Here is a 21,047-nt window from a genome sequence, read left to right on the forward strand (position 1 = left end):
CTTGATGTGCACATCTAATCACATCGTAGAGTTTGTTCCACTATGTACTACACGGTGGACTAAAGTTTGATCGAATCTAACGTGCTTTCCCCAACAGGCTCTGCTGTGATAACGGGAGTGAATCGCCACCGGAATCACGGAAAACTCCTCTAGGCCCGCTCCAAACTTTTTTCCATGGGCGCAGCCACCCGGGCGGGAGCGGCAAAACCTCACCCGGCCGGTGAAATAGGGCTGGAGCCGGGGCTGACTCCCGCGAGGGGGGTCCCACCGGTGCCGCCTCGCTCTGCCGGCAGCAGAGGGGTCTGGGTGGGGGGCGGCGGCGGGGCGTGCCGGGACTCCCCCTCGCTCTACCGGCAGCGGCGGGGTTTGCGCGGGGGCTACGGCTCCGCGGCGGCGGGGCGGGCCGGGCTCCCCGCCAAGCACCTCCTCCCAGGGCGGTGCAACGGGGGCCGTCGCAAAACGCCGCAAAGCGCGGCGGAGCTGCCGCACGGCGCGGCGGTTCCGGACGGCGGCGATGGCGGCGTGAGGGGTCGCTGGGTCGCGGGCGCGATCGAGGCCGGGGGAGCGGCCGCGGGACGGGACGGGACGGGACCCCCGCGCCGCCCATGTGGCTGCAGCAGCGGCTGAAAGGGCTGCCGGGGCTGCTCTCCAGCAGCTGGGCGCGGCGGCTGCTGCTGCCGCTGGCGCTCCTGCTCGTCGCTTACTGGTACCTGGGGGCGGTGCGGGCGCGGCGGGGCCCGGGGCGGGGGGCCGAGCCCCGCGGCGCCGCCGCCCTCTGCTTGCAGGCGGCCACGGGCGCCTGGCGGACGCAGGCCGAGCGCGGCGATGCGCTGCCGCTGCCGGAGGAGGCGGGCGGGGGCGGCGGCGGCGGCGGCGGCGGGCCGGGGCCGGGCCTGGCACTGGCTGGTAACGGGTTCCTGCTGCTGGACGTGGCCGCCGGGCGGCTCTGGGTGGCGGCGGCGGGATCCGGGGGAGGCCCGGCGCTCGCCACCGAGTACCCGGCGCTGGTGCGGCTGAGGGCGCTGGGGGGGCGCGGCGAGGCGCGGGCGGCCGTGGCGGCGTTGCGGGACGGAGCCGTGAGGAGGGTGCGGTGCGTCCAGACGGGGCCCGGTGCGGGAGCCGGGGACTGCGTGACGGTGCGGGAGGAGGTGGTGGCCCACCGGAGCCGGCCGCATCTCTATCTGCAGCGCATCCGCATCGCCAACCCCACCGAGCGGGTGGCCGCCTTCGAGGCATCGGCCTCGGCTTCCGCCGCCTCGCTGGGCGGCCGCTTCGCCACCAGCCTGGAGAAGGTGGAGGAACGGCAGTTTCTGCTCTCCTCTGGTCGCCTGCTGCTGTCCGGGAGCCCCAAGGTGGTGCTTATGGTAGTGGCTGCCAAGAAACTCGTGAGCCGGGTGCAGGTCGCGCCCAAATCCCACTTTGACGAAACCGTGCTCTCCGTCGTGTACACCTCGGAGCCCATCGAGGTCTCCCGGCTGGAGGAGACCTTCAGCAAGCTGAGGGAGTCAGCCAAGAAAGAGATGCTGGAGGTGATGCAGATGGGGGTGGAAGATCTTTTCCAGGAGCACCAACAGACCTGGTCAGACCTCTTCATTTCAGGTAAGGAAAGCGATGCTCAACTTCCGAAGGGTTGCTTTAGAGGGCAGCTGAAAGCTCGGTGACCTGGTTGCTGTAAGGTCTCCAGGGCTCTGCTCTTCCTGATGGGTTCGCTCAGGGGCCAGAAGGCGTGGTTGTGGGGCAATAAAACAGTGTTCCTGGTTTGGAACCCAGCATACTTTACAAAAGTGGCGTATTCCTTACTGCATAAAGGAAGTGATAGAAGAACACGTCTAACAAAAACTCTGGGGGTGCTGGCTTTCCTGTCTTCAGGAACTTTACTGATTCACCCAGTATGTCAGCTGTAAGCTGGAAATAGAGTTGACCTCTAGTGACAACATAAAGGACAGATTTCTTCATGGAAGTTAAGGACTGTGCTACAAGGATGCTTTTTCTTAAGATTTTAACGGCCTTGCATAGAAGAGTAGCTGCCCAAGTACTGTAGAACTTGCTATTTTATAGCCAGTAAAAAGATGGATTTCCTTTGACAGATCGTTCTTGCGGAGTCATGGTGACAGCTCCATAAGGCATCTGTATATCAAACTAGCTTCACCTTTAGTGGGACCTTGGCATTCAACCTCCAAGTAGCAGGGAGAGCGCCTGAGAAAATACAAGGAAGCATTTCACTTCAGTGCTTCTTAGACAAAGGTTTCTCAGATGTTGTAAAGAACGCCTGTGTATTGAACGACGACACGCACATTTGATCTTTTGTCCTAGCTAATGTCATATCCATGTGTGATCCTCTGACTCTTGGCTGTTTTCTTTTATTACAGGGGTTGAAATGAGAAAGATCACAGATTCACATACACCATCCAGTGAGACTGTTAACATGACCCTCTACTATATGCTGTCAAGCATGCCAGCTCCTCTGTTAGATCCACTCATCAGCAGTGAGGACAGAGAAAAAATGGAAGCCAGCTTGAATTATGCCGACCACTGCTTCAGTGGCCACGCGACCATGCATGCAGAGAACCTGTGGCCAGCAAAGCTGACCAGTGTCGCCCAGATCTTGCAACTCTCAGACCTGTGGAAGTTAACTCTCCAGAAACGGGGATGCAAGGGCCTTGTGGCAGCTGGAGTCCATGGACTTATGCAGGGAATGGTGCTTAGTTTTGGGGGTCTGCAGTTCACGGAAAACCATCTTCAGTTTCAGGCAGATCCTGATGTACTTCATAACAGCTATTCCTTACGTGGGATCCATTACAATAAGGACTTGATTAATCTAGCTGTTCTGCTGGATGCTGAAGGAAAGCCCTTCTTGCATGTGTCTGTGAAATTCCAGGACAAGCCAGTTAGACTATATGCGTGTGAGGCAGGCTGTATGAATGAGCCTGTGGAGCTGACCTCAGAGGCACGAGGCCATACGTTCCCCGTCATGGTGACTCAACCCATCACGCCACTGCTTTATATATCCACAGATTTGGTCCACTTGCAGGACCTGAGACACACACTCCATCTAAAAGCTATTCTGGCTCATGAGGAACACATGGCCAAGCAATACCCAGGCTTACCCTTCTTGTTCTGGTTCAGCGTGGCCTCCTTAATCACATTGTTTCACTTGTTTCTGTTCAAACTCATCTACAACGAATATTGCGGACCAGGAGCCAAGCCGCTCTTCAGGAGTAAGGTATAAGGCTGGTGCTTTTGGCTGCTGTCTGCTGAGTGTCGTCAACCTGATTTTTGTGTCAGCTGTGCCTAGGGAGGCTCTGTCTTGGACTGTGAGGATTTTCAGTCTCTCTTGCAACAAGTGATCCGTGACCTGTTCTTGCAAGAAGTAGGATTAGGGCAGGGATGGGAGCGGTAGGGCTCACAAACGTTAGAAAGATAAATCATCGTCTGTCCTTCTTAAACATTTGTAAGGCTGCAGATCAAGGCAGACACAGCTTTTCTGTCCTTTTTCCACACATTGGTGTAGGACATGGCATATTTTTAAGCCAACAGTTGCAGCTGTGTCACAAGATGATGTTTCCTGTTATGCAGTACCGGAATGCTTGTGAGAGCACAGCTGTACTTTACTACCCTGTGGGAGACGTGCACGCTTGTCTGCCTGGTTTGAATGTGTGATGTGTCATATAAAACCACACAAATGCAAGCTAGTGTTCTTGGGTCAAGGTGCTGACTTGTTGGGACTACTGAGAAATGTTCATAGTTTTATAGACACTGTGCAGTCCTCCATCAAACCACGTTTACCACCATCATTTTGGGAAAGTGCTGAGCTAGTCTTACATAGCTATGTTAAGAAAAGTACTGAGTGCTTTTTGCTGTGAATTGGAGGTTCTGACTTCAAGCTCTACTGCATCTCACCCTGGTGCAAAGGATTTGAAATTCTCGTTTTGAGTTGCCTTAGAAAACTTAGTTGCTAGTAAATCCAGCACAGAATAGACGATAGACAGTGAGTTCTGTCCTTAGTACTGGTACTTTCTGGTTGTGTGTTGATACGGAGTGGAAATGTAAGATGAGACTGGATTTGCTGTGTGAGCTAGCCATGTGGTTCAGAGGCATCCCTCCTTAGGGCTGAACAGAGTTAAATGTAGCTTGTGTTTAAAAAAAAAAAATAAAAAAAATAAAAAAGGACACAGTTAAATAGAGCTGTCAGAGGAAACGTTTTAGCTTTAGATTGCCCTGTTTTTCCAAATTCTGAAAGCAAATTCAGTTTCGGATAGCTGAGGCTGGACAGAAGGTGCTGGACTAAACTTGCCAGTCAGTACCTAAGGGGTGTAAAGCCAGTTGGCAATTTCCCTCTCAGCTCACCGGCTTTGTAATGTTGAGCACTGGAGATCAAGCCTGATCCCAAGCAGGCCTAAATACCTGTCATCCATTGAAAGAATTAGTGGAAGGTACTTGTGGCTAGACAAATTAACCTAGGAAGAGGTAGGACAGATATGTACATCAGCGACAACTGCGGTTATAAGCCTGTGATCGTGATCAGAACCTTAGTGCAAAAGGAGGAAGCAGTCAGGAAGTAATTTCAATTACTGTGTATACAGCTGCACCCTGACATGCGTCCTGAACCGTGTCCTTGAAATGATGAAATTATGTCCTTTTTTCTCTGCTGTCTATCTGGTTGCCTTTGTCATCTACAAGACTCGCCTTCTGCCTTTCACAGAATGACTTGTTAACCATTACTACAGGTAACTGTCCCTGACACTATTCTCTGAAATGCCGAGAAGCTTCACAGCTACACACCAAGGCTGATGTAACACCTCTTCCTTTTTGACACTGCAAAGAGCTTTGCAGTGTACAGCAAACAAGTCTGTTGCCTCGTCTTAATAGGACCTACTTAAACTGAAGATGATGCAGAACTTGATTCCAGAAACAGGGATGAAGTGGAAGCCACCTGAAGCTCGAAATCTCTGTAGCAGTAGGCAAGATTGATTGTGTTGAAATAGCACCCTGTTTCGTTAATCGGATGGGAACATCCCAGCGTCCAAGTGAACTTAGTCCTGCTTTCAGCCTCCGTTTGCACAAGACAAAGCTGACAACAAGGACCTTTTGAAAGCAACAATCCTTTTGTGCCTTGTGAAGAGAGGAATCTGAGACTTGGAAGGTGTGGTTATTCAAGAGTTTATCCCAGAAGCTTCTGTAACAGGTGTTTCTTTTTCCTTGTAAGCTCTTCAGTTCCCTGAGAGTAATCCATTTGGTGAAAATACTTGAAGATATATGAAGTCCTTTGACATTGATTTGTTTTTTAATTTTTCAGGAAAAAAAAGAATCATGGTTCCCTTCAGAGAGTTAACTTCACTAGAAAGCTTTAGTGTAACCTCTTTTCTGGTATACATTTCCTAATTTATTGCTTGGGGGGAGGGGGAGGATGATAATAGTTTTGCCTCCGCTTCAGTAACAAGTCAGTCAGTTGAACTGTAGATATGTAAGTGCTGGTAACAGGTTTTTCAGCCTTTATGATTGTAGAGTGCAAAAACAATTCAATGATTGTTTTTTTCCTGGATTTACACTTGGAAATGCTGATCTGCAGGTTACCTATTCTAAACATACTGAGATTTTGTGCATTGATCTGTTTTGGCTATGGGGGGAGACATCCCACTTTCTAATGATTTAAAGGTGGTTTGGTTTTAAAATACCAAAGCTGTTGTTTCTAAATAAATACCTTTCAGTCTAATCTGATCACCAAAGCATGGTTGGTTTTTGTTTGGGTTTTTTTGGTCTGTGTTTTCTCTTTCCCTTGCTCCCCATCCAGTTAAAACAAGCAGAGCCTTATGTTACATCTGTGGTCAGTACTGACTACAAAAGTGCTTGGATTAAAAGGAAATACAGTGTGGAAAATAATACATAAATGGGTCTAAACTGGGAACAATTTGGAAGTTGCAATAAGAGACAAACACCCAGGGTGGTGCTAATCTCCGTTGCCCTGGCTCTGTGTAACCTTGTTCTATCTTGAGGCATGCAGGCCAAGCTTTAGTTTTAAGAATGCACAGAAAGGAACCCAGGGAACAATGAAGTAGCAGACTTAATGGCCATCCAGCAAGTAATGAATTTGGCACAGCTGTGCTCCCAATGAAAAGCTAGGGCAAGATTTAACTTTGAATTTTTAAACAGGTTACTGTCTAGTTTCAGATGAAGAACCTCCCTCAGAGAAGTAGATTTCAGTGTCTGTTACGTACCTGCAGATCATTCCACTTACTAATTGATCTAGCATAGTTACTACCCTATAAGGGCATAGACTGAAGATAGTGAAGCAAGGGAGTACATTGTAAATTGTACACTAAGTACATTGTGCATTGAAAGACAGATTAGCTATTATGCTTTAACAGAACATACCTGAGTTCCTGCTCGCTCTTACTGAAGTTCGATGAGCTGCTTAGTTTCTGTGGAACATCTGGCATGAAGAGTTTAGCTTCTAGGGAGCTGTTTCCAAGCCACCACGGTATCAGCTGGAGGCTGAGCTTTTTGATGTTCACTTGCAGAACTGCCAACAGAATGATGCCCACTGAATCCAAGAAAGATACTTCAGCTTATTTAGACTAGACCTGGAAAAGATGTATAGCCGTCGTTACATAAAGCAGGAGTGGAAAAAAACCAAAAGCGCTTTGAGACTGTTTCACATTAAAAACATGATTTTTATGAGCCTTCCCCCATATAATAAAAGAACTGTTTTGTAATGGAATTCTAAAGAAGAGAGGGAAAAAGAAATAATAGGGTTTTTCTATTTACAGTGTGCAAGATAGCAGAAGGTTATTTGTGAAATGATTGCAGAAATGCTTAAAAAAACCCCACAACAAAATTCCATGTTTACAAGTGCACCCATAAAACAGGAGAGTTGAAACAGTACATGAACATCCAAAATTTCTACTTAATTTTTTGTTGGTATTCAATGAAAATAATAGTGGCATGGAAGTTCAACTGAAAAGCATAGTATGTTGTTTAGCTTGTAAATTCAGACACTAGGAAGAGAGCCAAATAACTAATGAAAAAAATATTTAGAATCTCAATTCTGCACTCAGTTAATCCTGATTTCTGCTTTTGTCAGATAATAAATGCAAGATGCCAGAACAGAGTTTGGTTGATTCCATTTGAAATGCAGAATGCAGCTTTCTCAAGTGTTATTGTTCGGGTAGGATAATACATTCTTGAGAAGCAGACAAAACAGCAAAGCATTATATATTTCTGCCTTCCACATGTGTGCTCCAGGCTGCTTTCACACAAATCAGTACCTGCTGCTGAATGGAAGCTATGAAAATCAGGGATTTTGCTGCTTGTTAATACTGACGTTAAACAATAGATTTATTTCAGCTTTTGTGAAACCTCTGGTTTGGTCTGTATGCACATTGCAACGCTAGTTACAAAACTGGCGTTATGATATTTGTTTCCATTCTAATACGTTTGCTCCCTATGTGTGAGCTGGCTTATGGGATAGAATCACAGAATCATTAAGTCTGGAAAAGACCTCTGGGATCATCAAGTCCAACCCCCAACCCAGCACCCCCAGGACTCCTAAACCACGTCCCCAAGTGCCACGTCTGCACGTTTTGAACAGCCCCAGGGATGGTGACACCCCACCCCTGGGCAGCCTGTGCCAGGGCCTGACCTCTCTGGCAGTAAGGAAATTTTCCCTTATACCCAATCTAAACCTCCCCTGGTGCAGCTTGAGATGGATGTTTTCTTTAAATAACCCGTGACAGTTTTTCAGGTGAAGGGTAGGCAGATAGAAATGTGAGAGAGGATGGAAAATTCCTGTAGTAGAAGAAAAAAAGGAAGAAAGAGACACAAGGGCAAGCGTTGATATCAAGCCATTGATCTCAAATGGCCAGTAATGAATTACAACACTTCCTTTTGTGGACTGTGTCTTTAGACCACAGCTCTGTAGCAGTCTAAATGCCTGCTCTGGGACTGGTGAAAATGTTTTACCCTTTTCATTCACAAGCTCACGCTGTGCTGATTTGGGGTGTAAAAATGCTCGTTTGCAATGCTGCAGGAATCCTTATCTCTTCCAGGGACATGCTACTGCTCTAACAAAGTTAAACAGGAAAGGAGCGAAGCCTGGCTCACCATGCTACACCAGTGTTTCTCCGTCATCATGGACAGCTCGTTCTTTGTATTGCTTGAAACATCTTCCACTTCAAAGGGATTACTGTTTGTTTTACTGAAGAAGTACGGCCTGCTAAAACACATCCAACTTGATCTAGAAAAGAAGATGCAGATTTTCAGTCAGTACAAAGTGGTAGTTGCCATCAGTCACAAAAACTAGAACAAAATGAGGTTTCAAGCAATCGTAGACTCATACAATAATTAAGGTTGGAAGAGGGCCTCCAGAGATCGTCTAATCCAACCCCGCTGACATGCCTGAATCTATCACTGGCTGGATATATCAGACACTCTTACTGCTGACATACCATCACGTGTTAGAATAATTCATTTAACGTTTGCCTTTGAAAACACCTTTGTGATGAACTTTCAAGGCAATGAGAAAGCAAACAGCTGATACAGGTAATATGCAACTCGCAGAACTTTTTTTAACCAAGTTGTTTATATAGCCTGGATCCAAGGTCCATCTAAATTGTTTTTTTAGGCACTTGTACATATAAAAAATTATCCCATAATTACACAAGTTTTCCATTGGTATCAGCATAGAACTGCGTTTTGAGTCACGTGTCCCAGAGATAAACGCTAATACATAAAATGGCTTGCAAAGCAGAGCCTGCAGCATACAGCTGACCGGCATCATGCTTGGAGTCCTCTTTGCTGTGTTGACCCTGGCAGCTGCAGGTACGTACCCGATTTCTGCATTAGTTTTAAAGGAAAAATGAATTAAAATCTAACAGCAACTTTCCTTTTTTAGGGAAATTAGACATTCTGCAGGGAAGCAGAAAGAGATACAGCATAGGCAGATAATGAAAAAGTGCTCTCCAAACAGGAACTAGGTGCTGTGCTATTCTGTTCTTATTACAGGGGCTGGATTAGCATTACTGCTGTGAGCCTTTAGCAAATTCAAAGTTATTTTACTTAGCTTGAATACACTGAAATACAGTTAATCCATGTCAAATTGTTGCATTGGCTAAGAGCTGCATCTCAGCTGACGCATGAGAATTGGGTTAAGCCAACGTGATTTGATTATCTGTCAGAAAAATGAAACCATTCAAACAGGCTTTATATAACTTTGGTCAGTTTAGACCGATGGCTGTATCTTCACTTGTAACACATTAAATCACAGCCTGAATTTGCACCTTGCAATGTTCTGTACAAACACAGCCTATATTTAGGAAAACCCCTCTCTTACAGACATTTTCTTAAACCTCCTACTTTTAAAACACAAATCCTATTTTGTATGTCTTCTAGCCTTTGGCTGCGGGGTTCCTGCCTACCCGCCCGCTGTGTCCAGAGTCGTTGGAGGGGAAAACGCGAGACCTTACAGCTGGCCCTGGCAGGTTGGTCATTTTGTGCTTTCCCTGGAACAATTGGGCTTGTGCTACCCTCACCCAACATGGCTGAACAAAACCAGGTCTTACATTTCATTTGATGCACCTTGCCTGTCATGTCTTTGGTTTTGAATATTACATTCTGATCAATCCCAAAGTTTCCAATCTTTATAAGAAAGCTCTGAACGTGCCACCTCTTGCTGGTTATGCCAGCTTGCGTGTTCTGTCGGTGGTCTTGGGCACCATCCCATATTTAAGCAAGACGACTGTGAATTCAGTGGAGCATACAATGCCTACTGGAGCATAGTTGTACATGGAGTTAAAAAAATACATTTCTAAAGTGAATAAAATGCTCTATGTGGCCCAGGCTTACAAAAGCTTTGGAAGAAACAACATTTAAAAGAAAAAAAATCAAACTTTTGGATGATAGGGAAGGACGGAAACGTTTTCTGTGGCCAGGAGTTGGAAACGTGTTGCTTAAAAGGCTCCCACCATCTTCCAGCAACAAGCTGTGTTCGGGGTGCAGGAAGGAAGTGAAAAATCAATATGCAAAAATCTGAGCCTTACTTGATACTTTGATTCCAGGCCTCCCTTCAATATCATTCAAAAGATAAATGGCATCACACCTGCGGAGGAACCCTCATTGCAACCAACTGGGTGATGACAGCTGCACACTGCATCAGGTAACGAACGGAGTTAAAGTCTGTACCCAGGAAGCAGTGAGTGACCAGAGATAGATGAAGCAAAACAGTTCTCCCCTTCCCCAGTTAAGAGCTCCAAGTTTCACATCATATCTTTGGATTATAACTAATAGGTCAGAAGAAGAATGACACCTTTTCATTTTCTTGAAATAAAAGTAGAGGAGGAAAAAACCCCATACAATAACCTGAATTATACACTCTTCATTTTCTGTAAATAACTACCAACTTCATTATATTTTCAAGTTGCTATTAAAATTCAGCTGTGTTGCCTGTTTCTATAATATATGTGGCAGTGAGATCCACAGATTAACTAATCAGTCCACTCCCTGAAGAAATAATCACAAACACTTTGAATATACCAGTCATTTTCAGTAAGCTCTTCTTATAATGGGGCAATATAACAAACACATGTTCAGGTGCAGCTAAGCCCTTTCATCATCAAAACCGCTTCCACAGAGACGACCCTATTTCGGTTTGGTAGCTATATGTCCTTGGTTACTGTAACAGTAAGTTGTAAAAAATGTCATCATATGAAATAAGAAGGATTGGCTGCATGTTATTATTCTAAATCCTACATATTATATCTATCACACAGCCGTTTATCAGTGAAGCTGTTTATCACTGTCAAAAAAGCAGCCCAAATTGTTTACTTCATTGAAGAATAGGAGCTGAAGCCTGCAAAGATTGGAGGCATCTTGAGTTTACAGAGGCCTAAGCAGGAGCTGACAGGAAGGCTGGGGGATGAAATGATTATTATGCCTAGCACACACTGCTTTGTCATCAGCAAATCAGTCAGACGTTGGTTCATCTCCAGACAGATCATGCATGTGATGTGAGACTACGGTCTTCAGGATATTCTTACTGAATATCTCAGGTGGCAACGACGCAGGTGCCTAAGCAGCTGCATAACTGAGTGTTAGTCCTTTTCTTGCCCAGTTCTTCTAGGAAATATCGAGTATTTCTTGGAAAATACAACCTAGCAGCTGAGGAAGAAGGATCAATTGCACTTCCTCCAGAAAAAATCATTGTCAATGAGAACTGGGACCCACAGAATGTTGCAAATGGGTAAGTTGGGCAAGTATTTTTTCAGTTATCAGATGCACAGCAAAAATCAAACCGCCTGAATCCCACCCATGCTGAGTTGTAGTGGCTAAATGCTGCTTTTTGTGTTCACGCTTGGGTGGGAAGCTGCTCTACGCAATGATTTCTTTCGTATGGTGGAGGGGAACGAATTAATTTATACAACACACTTTGAAGCCCTCCTACGAATGGCATAAACACAGAGTACTATTGATCAATGGTCAATATCTTTGTCATTGAAGGACTCTTATGTCCTGCTGCAGGCTAAGAGCATTAGCAAAGAAATCCCCTCAGTTTCTAGGTCCTTGGAGTTAGTCCTAACACATGCTTGGTTTTAGTGAAAAGATCCTGTAAAAGGCAATTTCCAGAAAGCTGCCAGCAGGAAAGTGGACAGTTCTGCACGCAATAGTCTTCTGGTCCATGGATTTCCCCATTGCTTTGAGGGTGGAGGAATCTTTACTGCTCATGTACTGGCCTCTTTGCTCCCTTGCATCCCTTTTGAATAGGCCAAGTGCTGTATAACTGCTAAGTATTCACGCTACTGTGTCTTGATCTGTTTGTAACCTCTTCGCCCCTTCCCTTTCTCTTCCCCGCTCTCAAACGCGTGCATATGACCACAGGTATGACATTGCTTTGATCAAACTCACGAAACACGTCACCTTAAGTGACCAGATTCAGCTGGCCTGCCTCCCCCCTGCACAAAGCGTCCTGTCATCCAACACTGCCTGCTACGTGACAGGATGGGGAAGACTGCAGAGTAAGTACTGGGGCATTTGCAAAATTGGGGAACAATATCTTTCAGTGCTGCCTTCTCCTTTGAGATTGATTGGAAAGAGGCTGTTGGTGGTGCTCAGGATCCCCTCAACCTCAACGTAGCGGGGTGGTTTATCAGGCCCCACTTTGCTCACGCTGCGTGATTTTTCCCTGCCTTTTCTTTCTTTTGCTTGTAATGGGGGTAGTGATGCACTAGAGGGCCCTGTACTAAGAGTTTAGAAGCTATTAGCTATTTATTAGCTATTTAGAACCGGTGTTAGCGGTGCAGACCGGTGAATTTGCTAATCCTGACATACCCTGCTGAATAACTGAAAAGACATATAAGGGAGTAGATGTAAAGTGAAGAAAATCTCAGAGACTTCAGCAGAAGCGTCAGCTCGGCTGAAGAGCCAATTCCTAGAGTGATAAGTAAATTGCGAACTCCTGAACAAAGAGCAGCCCTTTATTTCTCTAACAAAGAGACATTTTTCAATGGAACACAAATTATTAGTAAAGGCCTTTTTATATATATATAAAATATATATACAAGAATGGAGCTAAGAAATGGATTATACAGCTTCTCCTTTAATACAGACCCTGTGGAGTTTCTTACCTGGAGGGATAGTACACACATCCTGGGAGAAACTTAACAATGCAGTTTTGTCCTTTCTTCAGTGCCAGCTGGTACCATGACTCCTTTGTTTCTATTCCCTCCCAGCAAACGGAGCCCTTCCAGATGACCTGCAGCAAGGCCTTTTGCTGGTGGTGGATTACGCAACTTGTTCCAAGCCTAGCTGGTGGGGACGCACAGTGAAAACCACCATGGTTTGCGCTGGTGGGGATGGAATCACCTCCAGTTGTAATGTGAGTCCAGAGAACACCGCTCATAGGGCTTGGTTTCAGACACAAACAGGCCTAATGGGAAGGAAAGCTTAAAAAAAACCAAACCCAAACCAAACCCAAGGAGGAGCTATTCACACTACGACTGCCATTAACTATGTTCTTCCTTCGTCCCAGGGGGACTCTGGTGGCCCACTGAACTGCCAAGGTGCTGATGGCAGGTGGGAAGTGCATGGTATCGTCAGCTTTGGCTCTTCTCTTGGCTGCAACTATTATCACAAGCCTTCTGTCTTCACTCGGGTCTCTGCTTACAATAGCTGGATCCACCAGGTAAGGGTCTAGGTATTGCTGCTGGAGAATACAGATGCTGAGCTGTTTCTGGGAGTCTCTCTGATTGACATTTCTGCCACCTACTCAGGAAGCTGTATCACTTTCGATTCAAGTCCTACTTTCCATACAAGTAACCTCTGTAGACAAGCCTTTACCAGTGCAACAGCAGTCTCCGCAGCAAAAATAAAGTATCCTCTTCTTAAATAGTTATCCAAATTATTTTTTCACTTCTAAATAAGTCTCAATGTTTAGGAATGCTTTCTCCCTTTATATTACAGCTATATTTATAAAGATTTTACTGGTATGACTTCAAAAGTGGTTACTCAAATTTGCATTCATCAGTAACAGCAATTGTTGCAATTGTACCCTAGGAGGCAGCACATGCTGCTCAGGTCTGGAACATCCATTATTTTTTAATTTAATATAAACTTTAAGAAGTGACTGTGCAGCAAAAATGGTATTTCATAGAATCATTAAGGTTGGAAAAGACCTGCAGGATCATCAAGTCCAACCGTCAACCCATGTCAGTTATTTAAATCCTGCATCTTGGATGCAGAATATACTATTCACAAATTCCTGGGTCTCACAATCTGATTTTTCACTTGTTTTACTTTTTTTTTTAGGTTATGGCAACCAACTAATCCAAAGAGAACTGGATAATAGATGCCAAGAAGGAAAACAGTTTGAATAAAGTCATAATCGTGACACTTTTGATCACCAAGAGCTGGGAAATTATGCTTTTATCAACACAAGTATTATACCTAACCATACTGCAATAAACACTGTTTTTCGCAAGATGAAATTAAAACGTGTCCCTGTCGCTTCTTCCTGCATACTGTCAGGACCAGAGCCTGTATTTAGTGATAATGCTGGAGACCTTTTAAAGCCTTCCCCCTGCTTTGGGCTGGAGCTTGCTACCCTCACCTTGGGGAAGATGCGAGGCTGCTGTGAAGGGGCTGGGCAGCAGGAAGAGTTAGAGAGGCACAGGAGCAACTCCCGGGGGCAGGGGGTGAGGAAGCGAGGCGCTGGCAGGGCTGAAGGCAACAGGCAGGCAGCTGTCGGGACCCCTGAGCCCGCGCGCGGCACCCACCAGAGCAAGCAGCGGCGATGCCCAGCGGGAAGGCAGCGGCAGAGGTGCAAGCAGGTCCACGCAGGTGAGTGTTGGAGAGCTGCAAAACGCTTTGACAGAGAGGTTTTTAACACCCTGCGATCTTGGGACTTAGCAAGGGGAAGGGTAAAATCCTGCAGCGAGTGCCGGCAGCGTCTCTGCAGACCTGTCTCCTTCATGTTCCTGTTGCTCGTTTTTAAGCCATTCAGATGGCAGGTGAAGACCTCTGAACTGTCACTGCTGGCTGACACATGGACACAAAGCGGGGTTTTTTTGCAAAGCGCAAGCAGAATCACCACTTTTTAGCCTGGTACTACATTAAAGCCCCTATTTATTTTTCTTTCATGGTAATAGAAGGTAAGCAGTACAAAATCAAGGTGGATTTTTGTTGTGTTTTTCCTCTCCTTCCTGGCACATATTTTGGTGGATCCAAAAGTAAAATGATTGATTAAAGAATGAGGACAAGTGACTCAAAGGTAAGCAGCAGATAGAGTAAGGAGAAGACTGGAAGTTTGTTGTGAGAACAGAAACGCATCTGGGTTCAGGGATAAGTTTTTCTGGGTTTGTGGTTCCTTTCAGTCAGACATTTTGCAGTTGCTACCTTTGGATTGAAAATTAATAAATAAATATATTTATTTAATACAAATTATGTTTAATAAAGAAAACATGGCTGTTTATAATCTTTGGGGATTGCATTTTTATGACTTTTCTTCTACTTTCCTACCATTGACCACCATTCTGCAGCGAAGATCCCAACAGGGACTTGTTTTGCCTAATATCAGCCTCTGCTGAGGCTTTAGTGGGTTTTTATTTATCTTATTAAAAATGTAATTTCACTTCTCTGAAATCTGAGGGGATCTGAGGAGGGCTTTTTTCAATCACCTCCACTATGTTCAGGAAAAGGGGGAAAAAAAGAAAAAAGAAATTAAAAAAAAAAGAAGGGCTGAGCTGAATGTACTGATCAGCAACCCAGTCCCCTGGTTTGCTCTTTCTCAGGGGAAATAAGAGTTGCCCAGTTATTCAGGAGTCACCAGCTTCAGCATAACGGTCTGAGTATCATTAACATAAAATTGTGATTAATGGTTCTGAAATTGAAAACTGTTAGAGGTTACTTTGCTGTACAGGGCATGGATGCCAATTATGGGCAGCATGAGAGAGGACAGAAACGGTAATCAAAGTTCATCCAGTAAAAAATGGGTATGTATATGCTTCTGCAAAAACAGAAACAAAACTGAAATGTCATTCATTTTCCTTTTGAAATATTCAGACAATATTGTGGAAATATATGAGCTCATTTGAACATATCAACATAAATTATGAATCATCTGGAAATTCTTAAGAACAAATTCTGAAAGTTTGATTAAGAAAAATTCTACAGTTCCAGTTTGCGACCACTCTAATAAGTAACCCATCTTTTCACGGGCTTAAGATTTGGATAGAAGTACCATGGAGAATAAAACCTACAGCAAATTATTTTATTAGTCTTAATACCTACAGAAAAACTGTATGATTTAATTCATGGTTTTGCAGCTCTGAGTGTGTCATGGAAACAGTGTCTTTACTACACCTTTTCTTTTAAAATAAAATGTCAGGTGGAACAAAACATAATAAAATACATCTTTCAGTAACATTCAGCTAATGCATGATCCCTGTACTTTGCTTCAGGAAGTGTGGCAATTGTTTAATGTCACTTCTAGCTCCAGCTATGTTTTCAGGAGCTGCAAGAAACACCCCAGGGATCGGACACCGCCACTTTTTTTTTTCCTTTCTTTTTTTTTTTTAGGTGTTCTCCCTCCTCCAATGCTGGTGGTAGAACAACAGTTCGCAGAATTTTGACAGCATGCATGGTGTCCCTCTGCAGCCTCCTTGGAGCCATTTCTTTTGATTTGAGCAACAGCTTGGAAATATGGAGAAACACAGGGAAAGCCCTTCAGGAACTTGTCTCCTGTGAAAACCTTTGGGCTGTTCGCTTCATCTATCTCCTGCAAGAAGAAAGGCACAGCTGGCTGCTCCCAGCAGCAGACAAGAAGAGATCATTTCATGCTCAGCTATTGGGGAATTTAAACTCCCTCTGTAAGGCAAGTGAAGCAGAACTGTATTGTGAGAATTGCCGGTGCAAGGAGGAGAAAACCTCCATTTGTGGATTTTACATCACCGACATGAGACAAAAATTAAACAGCACAGGGGATGCTGAAGCCAGCCAGGTGCTATCCAGAGTGATTTCTGAACTGCTGGAGCATTTCAGTAGTCCCCGTGAAGACCTCAAAGCTATGAGATACAACCCTGACTGGGCAGACGTAGTAGCTTTTAAACTCATCCTTCAAATAAGGGAAGCCATGCTTAAAGCTCATTTAATGCCAGCATCTACAAGCTTTCAAACAACATTGCATCATTTTTTTGCCATTCTGAACTATGCTATCTTCTCATCAGAGAGTGTACGTAAGTGCTGGATGGATAATGGCAATCTATCGCTTCATTTCACCCACTACGAAGGAGTCTCTTTTTTCATCCCGTTCCTGGGCTCAGATGAATTTGTGTCCACCGACGCCTTGGCAAAGAGACTGCACTACGTACAGAGCTGCCTGCTGCAGACGGGCCAGGAAAAGCTCATCAAGAAGTCTAAAGAAATTCTGTCCACAATGAGCCTTAAGATTGGTCTGTTAGTGATAGCCTCCCTCCTTTATCCCATAGTCCTGATGTCCTTCAAGCAAATGACAGATTGGATACACAATTATGCCAGGAACCTCAAGGAAAAGACAGAGGACTTGAAAAGGGAGAGGCAGCTAGCTGAGGACCTCTTACACCAGATGTTGCCAAAATCTGTGGCCAAGCAGCTAAGGAAATGCCAAAAAGTCGAGGCAGAAAACTATGATCAGGTTAGCAAACAGAGAGGATGCTGTCACCAGGGATAGACAAGTATTCACCTAAAAAAGCACCTACCTTGCCACCATTTTGAGGAATCTGGCTTTGCGCCTGTAGATGAGCACGGATGGAAATCCAAATATTCATGATGGGTTTTGCAAAGAGCTGTGCGATGTGCCACGAAGCACTTAGGCTGATGGGGAAGGAAGAAGAGCTGAAATTGCCAGAAGGGTAGCTTTAGATGTCAGAGATCCTATATGGGCAAATTGTTGTCTTTGGCTTTAAGAGCCAGCCAGCATCACAAGCACATAAGAGCAAGAACGGAGTTTCCTTCTTGTAAAATGGGAAGAATCACAAAAAACCAATGTAGGACAAATCCTGTCTGTACTTGCCAGTATGATTCCGTAAAGAAAACTCAAAGGATGGCATGGGACTTAGAGAAGGATGAGAAGGACGGATGATCTCGTAGCCTCAAGTGTGTAACCGTAATGAAGGCTGTCGACGTAAAAACAAGGGCAGAGTTTGGCCAAGCACCCATTTATGTGCAGCTCTGCCTCGCAGCGTGCATGCTGCTGTCAATGCTGAATTTAGCAGCTGTGCTGCACAGCCCACAGCCCAAATCCCCATGCTAAAGTAATTGCAATCCTGTTCACTTTTTTTTCCCCCTGGACGCTCCGTTACTTTCAGCTGTGAAACACAATAATAAATCTTTGCATTTAATTCTTAGGTGTCATTATCAGAACAGCAACCTGTAATTGCACAATTAATTATAATTAACTATAGTCATGACATCAAAAGTAGCTGAACCAAGGCAGGGAGTGAAAAGGTGGCTCTTCTGGATTAATTGGTATTACCAAGGATGAATAAAAGAACAATTTTAGTTTAAACACTGACAAAGTTCAGGCAGCACAGAGAAGAAACACTTAATTCTTTGCTAACAGCTATATTACACTTTTCCCTTCCTCAATTCAGTTATTACGGTTTCTGTGGTCTTTCTTTTATAAATTTGATTTTTAAAAAAATTAATTTCTCTGTAAATTATTTGTTCATAACAAAGATGAACATAATTTGAAGAGAAACAAAATCCAATTGATATTTCCTAATTCAACAGAAGCAGAGAGAGCAGTTGGGTTTTTATTTCACACTTTGTTCAGATAACCTAGTTTTGATCTCTACCACAGGTTAAATCGCTTTAAAAGAAAAATCAGGCCCTATTTCTATAAGAAGCCTGTGATCACTGCTTGCAGGATTCCAAGCATTTGACTTCCAGTCTCCCATCTAGCATGAGGTATTCAAGAGAAGCACAGATGATAAACTTTGGAGATAAATGTAATTTTGTCCGTCAAAGTAATAAGAGCAATTCAGAGCCAGAGCTTTTTAATTCAGGATCGTGTCTATTCCGTTCTCCAACACGGGTTCTGCGTGCAGCCTGTGCCTCAGGCTCTTCTGCTCAGAATTTCACAAATCCCCAAACTCTTCAAAGCCACTGTTGCCTGGAGACCTTGGCTTCACTCTCTCCTTCTCCCTGTGACAGGTGACTATCTTCTTCTCGGACATCGTGGGGTTCACAAGCATTGCTGCCTCCTGTACTCCCTTGCAAGTCGTTGAGATGCTCAACAATCTGTATGTCTGCTTTGACAGCAGGATTGAGTCTTACGACGTTTACAAGGTGAGTACAATCCTGCAGGCAAGGAACCTGGAAGTTGCTGCAATCTTACTTACTGTGTTCCCTAGTGAATACCAAATACACCAGGCCAGCTGGGCAAAAGCCATGAAATCCAAGACCTGCCGTCACACAGGGACTACACCGCAGCTTGGCAAGTGGTGGACAGCTGAGATATATTTTATTCTGATCTGCTTTTGAAAGAAAAGCTTGGTGCCTGCCAGTTAGTGACACATACCCCTTCCCATCAGGTGGAAACCATTGGTGATGCCTACATGGTAGTGAGCGGCCTGCCAGAGAGGAATGGCACCAAACACGCTGACGAGATTGCCAAAATGTCTCTGGATTTGGTGGCAGCAGTTCGTCAGGTTGTAATCCCTCATATGCCAATGGGCAAACTGCAGCTGCGGGCTGGGATACACACAGGTATGTGGGCTGAGGTGGAAGCACGAGAAAAAGAGAATAGGACACAGTCTAGCTGTGTGAGGAGAAAAGCATTTGGCATTTCTGTACAATCCATTGACTCTCTGCAGGACCCCAGGATGAATATTTCTGCTGGTTCCACCTGTAACAGTGGGGTGAAATGACTTCTGCTTGTATCAGTGTGGAAAGGGCTGTGAAACAATTTAGTATCAGCAAAGTGCAGCTTCCCCTGATATCAGCCCCAATAAACTACAACTAATCAAACTGTGACTTCTCTCCTTCAGCAAATACCGTGCAGCCAGGCCCTAGATGCACTGAATATTCCCAATTCCCATTGCTCTCTGAAGATCCAGAGCAACTAGCAAAAGTGTTTGCATTTGGCATGTCCCTGCACTTTTTCCACTTGTTTCTTACTGGGGTGTCTCACTACCTTGTATTTCCTCAGGACCCTGTGTAGCTGGAGTTGTGGGGTACAAAATGCCTCGGTATTGCCTTTTTGGGGACACGGTAAACACAGCCTCTCGCATGGAGTCTACCAGCTTGCGTAAGTGAGCCGGGTACAATCTGTGCGTTCCTTATGTGCCAGTCAGGCTCACCCCTGCACTCTGTGTCTTTTAGGTACTGCAGTGAAAGGAAAACCCCTAACAGCCCCTCACATTGCACACGGCACAGGAGAAGGAGCATTCTCTGCAGCATATCCGTATCTCAGGCTAGAGAACTAATTCCCATAGATCTAAAGAACCAGCACGTGCATGACCTGCAGCCCCCAACTACCCCTGTACTTACACTTGTCAGCAAATAAGCACGAGAAACTCTCGTGTGTTCACGTGGGCAAGTACAGACACATCCCTTATGTCATTTCTGGAAAGCAATAGGAAATAAGAGGAGAGAAAGGGTGACAAAAGCCAAATAGCCCAAGGTAAGCTGAGTTTGATTTTAAGGACTTCAGCACAAAGGCATTAGGTAGAAACACCATGAATACTTAGAGGACAGAGCATGTTTTCTTGGTCCGGCCTTTTACACTGCCTTTGTTACCAATACCACCTATTTTTACGGCTGTACGGGGCTGCTGTGCAGACACCCAGTGCAGCACCAGTCACGTCGGTGGGTCAGTTACCCTGCTGAACCGCTGCTACGTTTTAGCCGACAGCTGTGTACAGTGCCAGAGCCTTCACCTGATGTTTAAGGCATCTTCCCCTTCTTTGTGCTTCTTCCTCAGCCTGATATTTTCCAAAAAGGATGTGGAAACACTGGGCTAATAAACGCAGGAGGGCTGGTATGCGGTCTCTGGGAATAAGAGAATCATTAATTTCTAATGCTCTGTTCTGAATCCTAGCGCAGAAGATCCATATCAGTTCTGCTACATATGATGCCCTTCTCACAGATGATGCATATGAAATTGAACTGAGAGGAGACATTGAAGTCAAGGTAACAGCTTTTCTGTAACTTTGCAACAGTAAAGGAGTTTAATGAGATGGGAAGGAGATATGATAGATTTGGCCATTGCTCTTCTGTAAAATGCAAGTAAATTTGTAACTGCAGCCCCAAGGTTCTTTTGTTAATTCAGTTCGAAGTGGCTATACATTACTCCTCCTAACGGACGCAGAAGTGTTACTCTGTGCTTTGAAATACAGCTGCTAAGTCTGCACCGGCATGGAACCACATGAATATGGGTGAAAGTGTTAGGACTCAGTGACACAGACACACAGGTGTGAGGCTGATTTCAAACCCTTGGCAATAGCACCAGTGACCAGCAAGGCCTTTTTCTGAACTGAAAGAACTATTGGCACCCAAACTGCATATAGAATACAATTCTTTCC

General features: G+C 45.0%; 3 protein-coding genes across 4 annotated transcripts; all 3 read left to right on the plus strand.

Annotated features, from left to right (window-relative positions):
- The first annotated feature begins 481 nt into the window (after positions 1 to 481).
- KIAA2013 (KIAA2013 ortholog) lies at positions 482 to 5,718 on the plus strand. The gene is made up of 2 exons (XM_075113699.1): positions 482 to 1,599; positions 2,370 to 5,718. Exons 1-2 carry the CDS (start codon positions 606 to 608, stop codon positions 3,227 to 3,229), a joined length of 1,854 nt encoding a protein of 617 aa, XP_074969800.1. The 5' UTR covers positions 482 to 605; the 3' UTR covers positions 3,230 to 5,718.
- Positions 5,719 to 8,045: 2,327 nt separating this feature from the next.
- On the plus strand, positions 8,046 to 13,975 carry LOC142066365 (chymotrypsin-like elastase family member 2A). Of its 2 annotated transcripts, none has more exons than XM_075113700.1 (8): positions 8,046 to 8,817; positions 9,388 to 9,476; positions 10,053 to 10,150; positions 11,105 to 11,233; positions 11,869 to 12,005; positions 12,720 to 12,865; positions 13,019 to 13,171; positions 13,795 to 13,975. In XM_075113700.1, exons 1-8 carry the CDS (start codon positions 8,775 to 8,777, stop codon positions 13,810 to 13,812), a joined length of 813 nt encoding a protein of 270 aa, XP_074969801.1. In that variant the 5' UTR covers positions 8,046 to 8,774; the 3' UTR covers positions 13,813 to 13,975. The 2 variants fall into 2 exon arrangements, with proteins under 2 accessions (XP_074969801.1, XP_074969802.1); XM_075113701.1 differs by having other exon boundaries at positions 8,046 to 8,538.
- A 2,754-nt stretch (positions 13,976 to 16,729) lies between these two features.
- LOC142066645 (atrial natriuretic peptide receptor 2-like) lies at positions 16,730 to 20,714 on the plus strand. The gene is made up of 5 exons (XM_075114388.1): positions 16,730 to 17,155; positions 18,676 to 18,810; positions 19,056 to 19,230; positions 19,673 to 19,771; positions 20,564 to 20,714. Exons 1-5 carry the CDS (start codon positions 16,730 to 16,732, stop codon positions 20,671 to 20,673), a joined length of 945 nt encoding a protein of 314 aa, XP_074970489.1. The 3' UTR covers positions 20,674 to 20,714.
- The last annotated feature ends 333 nt before the right edge of the window (positions 20,715 to 21,047 follow it).

The sequence above is a fragment of the Phalacrocorax aristotelis genome, chromosome 19 (genome assembly GCF_949628215.1).
Source record: "Phalacrocorax aristotelis chromosome 19, bGulAri2.1, whole genome shotgun sequence".
Lineage (NCBI taxonomy): Eukaryota > Metazoa > Chordata > Aves > Suliformes > Phalacrocoracidae > Phalacrocorax > Phalacrocorax aristotelis.